The 15,548-nt window shown below is 47.0% G+C and overlaps 1 protein-coding gene across 1 annotated transcript in view; it reads left to right on the forward strand.

The window, feature by feature from the left end:
* The window catches only part of CA6 (carbonic anhydrase 6), a 29,572-nt gene extending 18,860 nt beyond the window's left edge, over positions 1–10,712 (forward strand). Inside the window, exons 7-10 of the mRNA XM_044996496.1 lie at positions 1,009–1,166; positions 4,707–4,830; positions 6,495–6,593; positions 8,945–10,712. Of these exons, the coding sequence (XP_044852431.1) occupies positions 1,009–1,166; positions 4,707–4,830; positions 6,495–6,593; positions 8,945–9,558 (995 nt within the window). The 3' untranslated portion in view covers positions 9,559–10,712. The remainder of the gene's footprint in view (positions 1–1,008; positions 1,167–4,706; positions 4,831–6,494; positions 6,594–8,944) is intronic.
* Positions 10,713–15,548: the final 4,836 nt, after the last annotated feature.

The raw sequence follows: 15,548 nt of genomic DNA on the forward strand, positions 1-15,548 counted from the left end.
ATCGAAAAAAAGTAGTCTCACAAAAAAACCCCACAACACTACAGCAACCCACTATTAACACAATATGCTGGGCTATTGGTTTGGGGCTGCCCTGGGATTTTCTCAGCTGATTCCCATGGACTGGTGAACTCACCTGTGTAATCAGGTCTTTCTAGTGAACACCAAACTGGTTCTCAGTCCACAAAACCCACCATTGCATTATGTATAGGGCAAATTCCACAGGGAACTTGGAATATCTGGAATCATAAAAAAAATAATCTTCTTAATACCTGGCCCTTATATTAAAGTGGTTTTTATTTTCAAAGTGCCTAGAGCAGGAAAAGAGCTATTAAATCGGCTTATCACATATGATCATTTTTATTTATCTCTATTAGAGTAGCACACACAGACTCCAGCCCCACTATGCTACGTGCTGTACAGACTAGAGTTGGTAGAAAACTTTCATCACAACAGGTTTCCATCATAACATGTCCTTTCAACAAAACTGAAATGGTTGGGTGAAAGTGAATAGCCATTTTGACGAAATTTCATTCTAAAAAATTGGAGAAAACCTATTTTAAAAACATCAAAATGTCTTTTTTCAACACTTCAGCACTGTTTTGACTATTTTTGTTTTGAAAATTATTTTGTATAAAAAATAGAAAAGGGTGAAAAATCTAAACAAATCATTTTGCATTTATTGAAATAAAACTTCAGGACCTAATTTTAGTTTTTTGGAAGGTCATTTCATGAAAAATGTCTAAATTTTCATCTTGATTGGGGATGAAGATTTTTTTCAAAAATCTCAGAATTTTTCTCAGGACAGAAAATCTGGTTGCAGTCAGCTCTAGTACAGACGTAACAAAAAGACAGTCCCTGTCCATCTGTTTTTGCTTGGCTCTGTCACTGGCCTGGTTCCTGGTGCATTTTGGGAAGACATTTTTCAAGTGTCTGTCCACAGCAGGCAGGACCAGTCCTGTGCTTTCCTCTCCTTGGTCATTATCTATCTGTGTTTTGTTGCCTTTTTAGGGCAATCAACCAAGCTCAGTTTGCTGGATGTCCAAGCCATGCTGCCCGAAAACCTCTCACACTTCTACAGGTATCAGGGTTCACTGACCACACCGCCTTGCTCGGAGAGCGTGCTCTGGACAGTTTTTGATTCTCCCATCATCCTATCACACACGCAGGTAAGGCCCCTTCTGCTGCTTGCCAGATGTGATAGCCTTTCCTCCTTCCAGGCAGCCTCTCTCTAATTTTCTTCACACCTCCATTCTCCCTTGTCTGCTTCTTTCGAGGGGGCTGGGGCCGTGTGGAGGTGTGTGCGTCTATGTGGCATTTTGTAAAGGAATGAAATCGCAGAGAAGCACGGAAGTTGTAGTGATGTCTTGACATAATAGTGCTCAGTCCTTCTCTAAGGCCTTCCATCCAGGAAAGGCATGGTGCTTTACAGACAGGAATGAATGTAGCTTCCCTTTATGCAAGGCAGGTCAATAACATTATCCCATTTTACAGCTAGGGAAACTGAGGCATAGCGGTTAAGTAACTTGCCCAAAACCACACTGTTAATCTGTGGTACAGAACCCAGGCCTCCTGATTCCCAGTCCCCTGCTCTTAGCCACTGCCTGTAGCTCGTTCCTGATGTAGGGGGATGGTTTTCATCCTTTCCCACTCTCCTGTGTTCTTGGGAAGAGTGAGGTGTTTACCCCTCTCTGTCCCTTTTCTGGCTGCACAGGAAGCTGGCGCTAGATCCAGGTAATGCTGGGCCATTTGCTTAGCACTGCAGCATAGAGAACACGCCTATGACCAATGCTCCAATTGCTTTGCCTGGCACTCACACGTGAGACTCTATGACAGACCCAGGTGGCTGATCATTGGCTTATAGATTTAGGGTTATGAATGCTCAACCAGTCACACTGCTTGACAGAGGCAGTGTGGTCCAGTGGTTTGAGCACACTGCTGGAAGCCAGGAGCTCCCACCTTCTAATCCTGGTCCTGACAGTAACTCAGCATGATAATACTTACTTGCCTCATGGGGTGTAGTGAGAATAATATTTGCCAGGCCTTTGCAGGGCCAGTCCCTGCTCTGCCACAGACTCCCTGCATGACCTTCACCATTGTGTGCCTCGGTTTCCTACGCCAGCAGCTCTCAACCTTTCCAGGCTACTGTACCCCTTTCAGGAGTCCGATTTGTCTTGCGTACCCCCAAGTTTCACCTCGCTTAAGAACTACTTGCTTACAAAATCAGACATAGAAATTCAAAAGTATCACAGCACACTGTTTCTGAAAAAATGCTCACTTTCTCTTTTTTATCATATAACTCTAAAATAAACCAACTGGAATATAAACATTGTACTTACATTTCCGTGTATAGTATTTAGAGCAGTATAAACAAGTCATTGTCTGTATGAAATTGTAGTTTGTACTGACTTTGCTAGTGCTTTTTATGTAGCCTGTTGTAAAACTAGGCAAATATCTAGATGAGTTGATGTATCCCCTGGAAGACCTCTGCGTACCCCTGGCTGAGAACCACTGTCCTAGGCCATCCAATGGGTTTAGAAAACACTGACCATGACTATTTGCGAGAGCCAGGGGCGGCTCTAGGCATTTTGCCGCCCCAAGCATGGCAGGCAGGCTGCCTTCGGTGGCTTGCCTACGGAGGGTCCGCTGGTCCCGCAGCTTCGGCGGACCTCCCGCAGGTGTGCCGCGGGACCAGCGGACCCTCCGCAGGCATGCCGCCAAAGGCAGCCTACCTGCTGCCCTTGCGGCAATGGCAGAGCACCCCCAGTGGCTTGCCGCCCCAAGCACGCGCTTGGCGTGCTGCTTCCTGGAGCTGCCCCTGGAGAGAGCGTCTGTGTGAGGATCCATCTATTTCCAAAGCACTCTGGGTGACGTGATACACGGTGGTGCACATTATTGGTGTTTGGCTGACCACTCCTAACACTCATTGTAATCAAAGATGGTGGAGAAGCTTCTGTGATTTATTATTTATAAACGGGCACGAAAAGAAACGCAATATACAAGTGTCATTAATCATACAACTGTGACTATATCTATGGAATTAGAGGGTGCTGGGGAGGGATAGCTCAGTGGTTTGAGCATTGGCCTGCTAAACCCAAGGTTCTGAGTTCTGCCCTTGAGGGAGCCATTTAGGGATCGGCACAAAAATCTGTCTGGGGATTGGTCCTGCTTTGAGCAGGGGGTTGGACTAGATACCTCCTGAGGTCCCTTCCAACCCTAATATTCTATGATTCTCTTGCCTGCTGCTTAGACATCCCCACTCAGCACAAACCAGACTGCTAATTCAAAGGGTTTATAGTCTGAGGTTATTGAAACTCTAAACTGTCTAGACCAAATTCAGCCTTGGCATAAACAGGTGCATCTCCACCCAGAGCGACTCTCGGCCTTTCCCCCAGCCAAACAAGTGGTGCAAGAGTGGCAGACACATTACAGCCGCATCTTGCAGCCACAGTGGTTTAAGCTAAAATCTCTGTACAGCACAGCCCAGATTAACTGATGTCTGGTAAACAGCAACAAAACTCCCTGCTCAGTTAAATGCAACGGGGCCAGAACCCAACACAAGTAAGACCAGCCAGAGCCAACCAGCAAAACTGCTGAGGCTGAGTCTTTGCTGGATACAAAGCCAGGAGCACAACGAACTCACCCACCACAGGCTCTTGGGACCATATTAAAGATAATTACAGAATAATAATTATGCTTAGAAAAGTGACTCTCTCTTGTTTATATTGGCCGTGTGTAAATAGAGGCGTTATTTCAGCTAGGGGCCAGTGCAGGTTTTGGTTCAGATTCCAGCCTAGGCATTAGGCTGTGCTGATGACTCCACTCTGCACACAAAGGGGAACTGTTGATGAGTGATTACAGGTGGCTCCTGTACATCAAGTGATCAAACCCCTTCAGGAAGGACGGGACGCTGCCTCTTGTCTAGATCTGCCAGGGCATTTAGCATAGGGCAGAGACTCAGCATAAGCAACGTCGATAAACTGAGAACACCAAGGAGCTTTAAATGATGAATTATTTTCCTTAGGTAAATAATGTGTGTAACCTTCTCTTTAAGACACAGCAGAGACAGGAATGGGGTGTGTGTGATTGAGGTGAATTTGCATCTAAATAAGGGGCTGTGCGTTCTAATGGGGGGATCCTGGACAGTTCAAAGGGCCCCTGGCAGTTGTCGTTAAGCAAAATAGGACTCATTGCAAAATCCCCATCACCGTGCACCTGGGTAGGTGTCAGAACAACTTCCTCTTCCACTTAGTTCAGCCATTGCCACTGAGTCTGACTCCTGTGTCCCTTCCCCTTGCTCATGCACCTCGGTTCTGACATTGCAACACTCTGATTCTGGGCCTCTACACCCTGCTGCTGGGAATGAGCCTCCCAACCCGGGGAGCAGACTCACGCTAGCGGGGCTTGAGGTAGCGCACTAAAAATAGCCCAGCTGAGCCCATGCGTCTGAGCCCGAGTCTGCACCAGAGCCTCACCGTCCACCTTGCGATTTTGATAGCGCGCTAGCTCGAGTCAAGCTGGCGTGAGTCTGCGGGGGGGAGGTTCACTTCCAGCGACAGTGTGGACATACCCTACCTGGTTCTGCAACTGCAAGGAGTCATTCGGCACAATCGGCAGCTACCGCATCGTTGCTCTGGTGAGGGGTGTTTTTTCTTTCAAAGAGCTCGCCCCCCATTTCTCCCTCCATAACAAGCCTGTGTTGCTTAAAGATCAAGCTGCTGGAGAACACCTTGCTGGACTGGCAGAACAACACCCTACGGAACGACTATCGCCACACTCAGCCCCTCAATGACAGAGTCGTGGAATCATCTTTCAAGGCCAAAGGCACCAAAGGTAAGAGTGGGGCCGGGACCGGGTGCCTGGGGTAGAACACAGCATCAGACGGATGGCTCCAGGTGGGGCGCAGGCCTGCAGGTGAGGAATGAGAAACCATTTGAAGTGAGTTTAATTTGCAATCAGTTAAGCAGGGCAACCCCAGATCTTCACACTCAAGTAGGGGTTAACGGTACCCTTGGACTATGAGTATGGAAAGGTGCAGGGGTGTATTGTATCCAATTGCCATGACATCTCCAATAACTACTAGCAGAAACAACATGATCTATCTAAGGTACTTTTGGCTCTTATTAGTGTAGTATCTGAGCGCTTCACAATCTTTAACAGATTTATCCTCACAAGTGCTGTGTGAGCTAAGGAAATATTATCCCCAAATTTAGAGACAGGGAGCTGAAGCACACAGACTAAATGACTTGCCCAAGGTCACAAAGTCTGTCTGTGGCAGAGCAGGGAATTGAGTCCCAGGCTAGCGTCTCACCTACTAAACCATCCTGCCTCATCACAGGCAAGGATAAGCATGGCCAGCACAGCACCACTGGCTGAGCGCCCACGATCAAGGGATTTTTTTTTGAGAGAGAGAGAGAACGAACTTTTTGCACATTGAGCCCTGTGCAACAGGAACTGTTTGCCAGTCCAACAGAGGCAAGTGCCAATGCTATTTTAACAGGAGGTGCCTGGAAATGATACCAGGCACAACCCTGGGTTTGTGAGAATTTGGAGTCTGTATGATGCATCACCACTTTGTGCAAGTCCCAGTGTATTTGCTGTAGGGTAGGTTTGGACCTTTCTCCCAGCACCTTTGACCCCCACTGGGAAGAACATTAGCAATAAACTAACCGGGACATAATTTCAGACACAGGCGACTTAACATGTTAAAAATCTCTCTCCATGTTCATAGGCCACTAGACAAATTACCTTTGCTCAGTGTCCTTCATGCAAACCGTCTTGTGGAATGCTTTGTGGAGTATAACAGCAGGAAAGAGAGAAGGGGAGAGAGGGACACACACCCAGGGAGAAATGATCGCAAGCCAAACCCAGGCTAGGTGTAGACAAGAAGGGTCAACCCATGGGCTTAGTCTACACTACAAAGTTTTGCTGACATAGCTATGGTAACTAGGAGGGTGGGGGAAGGAATCGCACCTCCTAGCCAACCCAGCTATGCTGACAAAATCCCCAGTGTAGCTGCAATGATGCCAGCAGAGGAATGCGTCTGTCGGCTTAGCTAATGGTTTATCTGAGCTGGTGGAATGCTTCCCTGTCAGCTTATGCTGCATCTCCACCAGGGGGCTCTGCCAGCACGGCTGTAGCAGTATAGTTGTACTGTACTGGCAAAGCATCTGTTGTGCAGATGAGCACCTGGTCCCATGGAAGTCTGCAGGAAGACGCTCACTCCTGTCAATGGGAGTAGAACTTGGCCCGTTGGTTCCCATCAAATGGTGGCAGTTTGGCCGCTGTTCTCTTAACAGATGGCAAAGATGAGGCCATGTAGCCAGGAACAACTGCCCACTCAAACAATTCCCCACCCCAAGTGCTGCACAGGGGAAAGAGACCTCGATTTAAAAGGGAGGTGCCCCAAAAGCTCCCCCTGTTTGGAAACTGGAGAAATATCCCAGCTGACCATGAATTGGTGTGTATCAGTGATTGCTGTTCTCTCCCTGACCTAGAACTCTGTCTGCCAGAAGAACTCAGCTCAAAACTGGAGCAAATACAGACTCAGCTCCAGGAGATGAAGAAGCATCTGCTGGCTGGAGTGGGCCTGACCGGTAAGAAACTTCCAGCCACTTCTATTTCCACGAGATTCACTTGCACAGGAAGTCACCATCTATATCTCCCCCTAGTGTGGCGCCCACAGTGGCTCTGCCCGTGGATGCCTCAGCGTCAGCGGGTGCCGTGTGGACATACGAGTAGAATTTGGTCCTTTATATGCTCCCACTGGAGAGTTTCCATCACTCATAGCATAACTAAGTTTAACTTGAGGCCAGCTGTTAGACAGCCACTAAAATCCCATTGCCCTACTCTAGTGGCACATGAAAGAATTAACACTCAGAGCATCGTTATGGCAGAATGGAGTAGTATTATCCCATTTTACAGCTGGGGGGACCTGAGGCACTGAAACTTAGTGACTTGCCCGAAACAAGTCAGTGAGAGAGCCAAAAAATGAACCCAGCTCTCCTGACCCGCTGTCCTGGCTGTGACAAGACCATCTTTCCTCCCAAACCAGATCCAGATTTTGGAGGATATGAATTTAATTTCCAGACTCACCTCCTCATTCCCAGATACCCCCACGTAGAAATCGGCTCCTGTGCATATATAGGTGGCATCTGCTACATTCATAAAGTCATGGCTTCCAGGAATCACATCCCTTTTAATCCTGGGAGGCTCATGTGTCAGGCATTTAGAACCAGCAAACTAGTCTCGTATCAACTGGAAATCTATCAAGAAAGATGTGCCATGCCTGGACCTTGTCATCTGGGCTGCCAGCCCCACACAACCCTGAACTTTGGGAGTTCAGATTAATTGGGACCAGGATCCAAACTGCTCCTGGTTTTGATGTATAGAACTATGTCAGTTAGACTCAGGACTCTCAGTTTGTCAGACCACTCTGTTTTATTAGCACAGCACTCTGCTAATAACACCCAGATAATGTGAGCACCATGCAAGACACAAACTATCTTATTTATACAGATAAAAGGGTGAGAACTTAACAAGATAAAGGAAGCAGAATCAGATAAGTTTACCTGGGCTAGGCATGCATATCTTATTTCCTTACTAACTATTACCGAGCTTCTGTTAATGTTTTGCCATTAGCACCATTGTTTATGCCTAATGTTTCTTTTCCTGGCACCTGTATTTCAACATTTCTTATTTCTGCTTAAAGATACATACAACATTTCTTTAATCCATTCTTATTTTTACAATATAATTCATTCTACTTTCACAACTACATATCAACGACATCAAATTGTACCCATCTCTGCCTGAAATAGTCATTATAGCCGGGGGAAAAAGATGCATTGGATCTGAAATACACTTTACACCCCCAAATATCTGTCCACACGCACATACGATTTCATCCCCCTACACCTCATTTACTGGTACCTTCTGGTATGCTGCCTATTGCAATGAGAAGTTATTCCAAGAGAAGCCTCCTGAACCAACACTGGAAGGATAGGCCAATCACAGCAACATCATTTATAGAAAGTACCACTCTTTTTTTTGGGGTGGGGGGGGTCAAGGGGAGGGAATCTTAAAGACTGAAGAGAGAAAGATGCACAGTTGCAAAGTTGTCTGCCCCAAATGAAGGCCTTTCACATTCTCCTCTCCCCCTGTGCTCCGTTACATGATACCATCCAGAATCTACGTTAAATGCCTCTTTTCTTCCTTCTTTCCCAATTTTTTGAGGGATTTTGTTGCCCAGGAAAGCGAGGAACCAATAGTGCATCACCTCCTCCTATGCCTGTCCATTCCCGATAGTACAAAAAAACCCCACCTTTATTCAAAAATGAAACATTGTTAAAAACATGGTTTGCTTTTCAAATGTTCTGGAGGGTTTTTTTAAATGACGCGTGAAAATGTGTCTCCTTCCCCTTTCTGCCACCCTTCCTTTTCTACTGGCAAAATGGAAAAAAAAGGAAGAAATTATAAAAGAGGAAGGAATGAAAGGAGTGGGAGAAATAAATCCCCCAAATTGACTTTTTTTTAAAAACAAAACAAAAAAAATGTTTTTGCACAAATTTTCAAAAAAATAATTGAATGAAAAACAAAGTGTTCTTTTTCAAAAAATCTGTGGAACAAAAATTATTCACATTTTTCTGGAATTTTTTAAATGAAAGATCTTTACCGCTTTTTGCTCAGCTCTGATGGTATCAGTCCACCTTTCTCAGCGCTTCTGGGCTTGGCCTTTGCATGGTAAAGCATTTGGGGTAAAATGCTGCATGCACTTTCAAAGCAGTAAAGATAATACAAGTAGAACGAGCTGAAGCCAGCTAAGATGCTGACATAGCTCTGTCAGTGCAACTGTGTGCTGCATCTACACCTGCCTTTGCCCTCTGTAGAGGCAGGAGAGCATGTCTTTAAAGATACATAACGGCTGGTTGATGTTTGGTTATTTCAGGCCTTAAATCTAGTGCTTTCCCAGCTTTCTACTTCCCTGCCGAAAACATCGCGAGCTACGTGGCTGTGCAGCCGCTCCGTGACATGAAGCTCCAGGCCTTCACCTTGTGCTTTTGGATCCAAGCCCAGAGCCGAGGCAGTCAGACCATTCTCGCCTATCGCACCCAGGAAAGAGACAATGAGTTGCTGGTGACTGTGGGCTCGGCCGTGGGGCTGTGGCTAGGGGGCCACTTTGTTGAGTTCCCCCTGCACCACAAGTCTGAGGAGTGGCTCCACTACTGCGTGGCATGGGCTTCCCACTCCGGGGCAGCAAATCTGTGGCTCAACGGAGCAGTGGGGAGAGAGAAGCACCTCCAGAGAGGGTACGTGAGCCAGGCCGGAGGGACGCTCGTCCTTGGGAAGGACAGAGATGAGCTCCTGGGGATCTTCTCCAACGGATTCTCCGGGTGGATGAGCCACGTCAGCATGTGGAGCTGGGTCATCAGCCACGCCGACATCCGAGCGCTCGCCTTGTGCAGGTGCAGTGAGCTGAAGGGGGATGTGATCGCCTGGGGAGAAACCCCCATGAGTCTCTCGGGGGGAGTGGTGCTGGAGTCAGACCCCAGTTGCCAATGATAGCAGGTTGAATCGGTCCCCTCTTTCTGAGCAAATGGGGAAGCATGTTTGTACAGTGTGTGATTTTTCTAAAGCACCTTGAATAACTCGCCGTTTCTCCTTCTGCTTTAAGTTTAGAGTCATTAAACACGCATCATAGTGTGACACGCAGGGCCTAGACACCCCACGGGGAGAATAGAAGGTTTAAACCCCAAAACAGAGCAGTCAAACCAACTGATTTTATGCTGTATTTATGTGCTATAAAGGTCTATTGAGTAAGGTCTTTTTTGGATGGTTGTAATGTTCTTAAGTCAATGATCATTATTATGCGATATGTCTACAGCCTGTGGTTATGTATATAGAAAACTGTGCTTATAATCTATAGTAGAACTACACCTCTTCCTGACATCCAGGCAGCAGGCTGGGAGGGACTGCTGCCTCTCCAGCCAGCTGGGACTAGCCCAAGCACCCAGCATTGTACAACCGAGGGAAAGACAAGGGATGGACCATTAGAGTTAATGGGAAGACACAGCTATCCCGGCTAGAATTCCTGTCCCCCATGAGTCAGCATGGGGGGTGGGGGGATGACACTTTTACAAGGGAGGCTTGGAAATGGAGGTCTTCATCCACAGACCAGGGCTGGGTCTCCATTACAGACCTATATCAGTGTAAGTACGTCGCTCAGAGGTGTGGATTTTTTACACCCGCGAGCGACGTAGTTCTACCAACCTAACCCCCCCGTGTAGACAGTGCTCTGTCGACAGGAGAGCTTTTTCTGTCATAGCTACTGCCTCTCGGGACAGGCAGATTAACTATACCGATGGGAGAAGCTGTCCCATTGGCGTAGGAGCATCTTCGCTAATGTGCTACAGCAGCGCAGCCGCGCCATTGTCGTGCTGTACGTGAAGACAAGTCTTAAGGTCCAACTTGTAGACGGGAGCCCATCTGTGAACACTGGATTCCCCCCTAAAGGGAGGTGGTACTCTGGGGTACCGTCCCAAGTCCCCAGCAAGAGGTAACTTGTATTAGAAAAGGGATTTTATCCAATATAGAAACGCAACGCCTGCAACGGCATCTTTATGTCGGGTCTACTGTGTGACTTGTACGAGTTTGCTCTTTCTTACTATTTTATCTTTGGATCTATGGTTCTTCTATTAAATAAACCTCCTGTTTACCCTCCCTTCCCCCAAACAGGTCACTGTGTGGAGTGAGCGTGTCACAGTGAGCTGATCACTTTGGGGCTGCGTTCACACCTTTGGGGGAAAAGCCCATGTGTCTGGTAATTACAAACTCGGGAAGATGTTTTTGGGGAGACTTGGGACCGGAAAGGCTGTTGGTGTCACCCTCTGAGGAGAAACGAGGTTGGGGGGAGTCCAGGTGAGACCTTGTGCTTGTGGGCTGCCTACTGGGCTCCAGGATTTGAATCAAAGCCCCAGAATAGAGGCCCCTGTGGTTACAGGGCAGAGGGTGACAAAACCTCTTACCGCTCTGGGTGATCCCCAAAACGTCACCCACACAGCTTAGCTTTGTTTGCAGGGAGCTGACAGGGCTTAAGCCCCCACATGGGGGTAGTGGTGAGAGGGTGAAGGGAAAACTAGAACACAGAGTCAAAGGACTCTCGGACTCCAGCATTTGCCAGCAGTTTAACCGGATTGGCGTAGCCACCGCCCCTTAGACGTGCACAGATCTCCCCCATACACAGCAGCCTCACGCATGGCCTTATCTTCTTCCATTCATTCATAGGGGCTGGGCTACCGTCCCTCCATCCATTACTTGCCTCCTCACCCCTTCTCTGTGGTGGGCTTATCGCCATCTTCTCTATGCATGGGCTCCCCACTTCTCATGCCGGCACTGCATCCACTCACCCCTTGCGTGGGAGCAGCCCCATCCTTACGTGGGGTCTCTTTCACCACCCCAGGGATCGTTCCATCCCCCCGAGCATGGGATTATCTCAGTCAACTGCCCTAGGCAGTCATCACCCCAGACCCCACCCCATTCCAGGCTCTTCTTTCCTGGACTTGAGTTGACCTATGGGCCAAGCCAGACTAAAGCCTGTGGCTGTTGATTGCCATCAAACCCCCATTCTTTCCATGGCCAAAAGTTTCTTTTTTCCTCTAAAGGGAAATAACAGAAAAATAAAATCTGAGCATGCAACCAGCCTGGCACCTTCTGCACATGCTGTCTGCATGACTGACCCCTCCAGTGGATTATTGCAACAAGTCTGTTGTCTCCTAAGAATTCTGGAGCACACCATAGCCATTCTGAATTTCCAAGGCCAGGGATAAAACTCTGATCCTCCTTCTCTAGAAGGACAGGAGTTCTTGAGCTAACTAAAGCAGTCTCCATCAGCAAATAAAGCCCATAACATGCTGTTGAACAGTTCTGCATCTGTCCAGCAGAGGGCAGCAACACATAGGCTAGTTGGGTACAGATGTCTACATCGAATGCCATAAGGGTCTTACAGATCAGATACAAATCAAAGACTGGATTTAGATTTTATTTTACAACTTTAAAACATGAAATTAACAACTGTTAAAAAAAAACAAACACCTAGACCAGTAAATGCATTACAAAAAAAAGCACTTCACTGCCTTAAGTCTGCACTGCCCTTTCCTGCGAGCGCCAAAACATTAGTTTTCAGAAGGAATAGAACACTCAGGAGTATAATTAACTAAGAACCAGCTCTGGAAAGCTCCTTAAGACTAAACTAGCCTTACAAACAGTAAAGAAGCTGGGGCCTAGAATTTCATCAGTGTCAATAAATCTGGGTGCTCAGCTGGACAACTTGAGCCTGGTTTTGAATGGTGTGGAGCACCCATCAGATGAGCCCAACTCAAAGAACATGTTCTGCTCTTCTGAAAATCAGGGCCTCAGTGGCCAGCTTTTCAAGTGTGCGCAGCATGTTGGGTGCAGCTGAGCCCTTTGGCAAATATGTCCAGACGTGTTATAAATGGCAGCTGCTAGGGACTTTTGAAAATCGGACCCTTATTTAAGTGCCATCACAGGAGAGGAGCTTTTTCGAAAATGTGCCCCCAGTTATCTCAAGTTGGACACCCAAAAATAGCAGTACCAGCATTTAGTGGAGACATAAGTCTTGTTCAAATGCAGTCATCAGGCAGGCGGTGGCTACCATAAGCCTAGAAGAGTTGGCCAACTCTTCAATGGGCTACAGAAACATAGATGGTCTGAGCCTATTTTCAGCAGAGCCAGTGGCAAGACTCCTGGTGACTCCAGGATCATTGCCCTATCGAGAAGGAATGGGTGAAGGAGTCCATTTTGTTCTTTGACAGAATGAGCCTCAGTATCAGCTCTTTAGCTGATTTTGCAGTATTTCTGTTGTTGATTGTATAACCTCTTCTCTGCAGTAAGGTAGCTCACTACAGCAGTAGGTGACTCCTTGCTTCTAACCAATAAGCATTAGGGGCTCGATCCGGCATGGCATGGAAGATGGTCCCCTCCCAGTTGTTTCAACAGGAGCTGAGGTTGCTGAGCAACTGGCAGGATGGGGCTCTAAGTTATGGAGCGTAGCTGACTGTGTAGCATGAAGGGGGAACATGTATTCAGAGGTCACTGTCTAAACTACCCGGGAACACAAAGCTTTTCTAGAGTGCCCTCCTATAGGGGGTCTAGTCTAAATCATGCCAGTGATTTCCCTTTGGTAGGCAGCATGTTTGTCTAGAAGAGAGACCACATATTCCACTCAGACTATTGCTGCTCTAGAGCCTTTTTTCTATACAGCTTGGCCAGTGGCTCTTTTCTTCTTGATTCTAAGAGCTAGATTATCCTTGACTGCCGCTGCTTTAAGGCCAAATCCTAGCCCTGCTGCCTTCCCCAGGTGCTTGGCTCCGCAGCAGAGACCCCACGAGTACCCTCTGTGGGGGAAAGTTGGCAATTCCCCCGGAATGTGAATGCACTAAATAAACCCAACCCAGCAATACATCAAATGAAACCACACCTCTCCCTTTATCACCCACCCAAGGGAACAATGACCCAACAATGGTCTGAGTCACACAGATTCTTCACCAGAAAGAGATGCTTTGCACAGTACTCAAGTGTGCACAGTACATGAACTGCAATTCCTGAATGGGATGCAGAGCCTTTCACCTCTGCCTGGACTGGCTCTAATCCAGTGGCCTGTGTCACAGGAGTTTGATGGGTTTCAGTCCAGTTCCTAGGTATGTACATCACATAAACCTGCACCCACAATAAGCTCCCCTTCTTGGCAGACCCAGCAGAGGAGCTGAGGATTGAATAGGCCACGGAGTCTAAACTGTCCTTGTTCCCTACAGAGACCAGAGTTGTGGCACATCGACAGGGCAGCATAGTGGGAGAAAGTGAGCAGCATCGTCTTTTCTTTAGAGTTGAAAGCTAGAAGAAAAAATCATGAAGATCTAGTCTGACATCCTGCATAACAAAGGCCAGATAATTGCACCCAGCAATTCCTGAATTAAGCCCCTCCCTGGGCTAGAGCCTTTCTAAGAAAAAGACACCCATTCTTGGTTTAACAACTCAAGGCAACTGACAGGTTCAAAGATGCAAACTGACCCCTTTCACCAGCCACAACACACAAAACCGTTCAAGATTAAAGAACACAAAATTCTATTGTTGCATCCACACCTGTACTCTTTCCTCCACCGCAGAGAGAACAAGTCACACACAAACCTGGTATATTGCAGGGCTTGATTCTCCTCTCACCTTAATGGCCCCAGTGGCATTAGCCTATATTTGTGCATGCGCAGAATCTGGCCCCATATATCACAAGAACACTTTTCCTCCTCTCTTCCAAGTGGAAGTAGAACATTCTGACAACAGTAAAAGAACGGAAAACACATGATGCAATCAACACACATTGGGGGGGCCATGTGTTGGACAGGTATGGTCTTTAAGGGTTTGTTTTCATGTCTCAAGAAAATTTACATGTGTTTCATATATTCTTTTGCTGCCACTATGTGCTAAATAAGTGACAGTGAATAATTCTCCGATTCCTTCATAACACCTTAACATTACTAGAGGACCATTTACCACTCATGCTTCTGGTATATTTTGTTAGAAGCAAAGGTTATTTCTCCCCCCTTGTAAAAGTGACAGCACAGTGCCACCAAGAGGGGACCAGATTTCAAACGCTTCCGTCTGCAGCTGCGTTTTGTACCTCACCGATTTGGTCCAATGCCAATAGAAACATTAATTCCAGGACCGCTCCAATCTCTGTTGGAAGAATTCCTTACTTTTGTAGAACTTCAGGGCTTTAGGGGTTTTTGATCTTAGAAATGCTTTGCAGGAACAGTTGATTCTGGCAGCTTACACTTTATGAGCCTGATTCTGCTCTCACGACAGCATAAATCAGGCATAACTCCTGTGAAGTCAATCTGTGAAACTGGTGTGCGATCAGAATCGACAGTCAGAGAACCAAAGTCAGATAGTGGCATTTTGTGGCAGGGGGTGGGGTGTGTGAAATCTGTAGTCATTTCTTCCCCTTCCCTAAGAAGAGTTGAGCCGGTTCTGATGTCCACATCACGCAGATGGATTCAGATTAAATTTTCACTCAGTCCTTTGGCTGACACTTCAGGACAGGTTTTCAGGCTTCCATTTTTGTGTCAGCAAATTGTGGGTACAAATAAGGTCATCTCGAGGTACCTGACTGCACCTGCAAAGATGGTACTTGGAACTCCAGGCACAATCATTTACTTACATATCCAAATTATTTTAACTGCACCTGGAAATACAGGTTGGTGCTAAAAGCCTAAGGCCTAGCTGAAAATCAAGCCTGCTTCCCCTTTGAACATCCAGGCTGCACAGCCCTCTACGTGTTGAAACACCCCTTTGCAATAAACAGACTGGGCCTGCAGACTTAGCCCTGCTCAGTTTCTAATTTGTTTTCTTGTGTTTTCCTATCAGATTTAATACTGATCATTAGGCTCCATGACCAATAGCAGGGTGACCAGCAGACGACACGTCAAGTCTCACTCGCTGGATGTGAGACTCACTCATTAGCACACACTTATCTCACTCAT

The sequence above is a fragment of the Mauremys mutica genome, chromosome 21 (assembly GCF_020497125.1).
Source record: "Mauremys mutica isolate MM-2020 ecotype Southern chromosome 21, ASM2049712v1, whole genome shotgun sequence".
Taxonomy (NCBI): Eukaryota; Metazoa; Chordata; order Testudines; family Geoemydidae; genus Mauremys; species Mauremys mutica.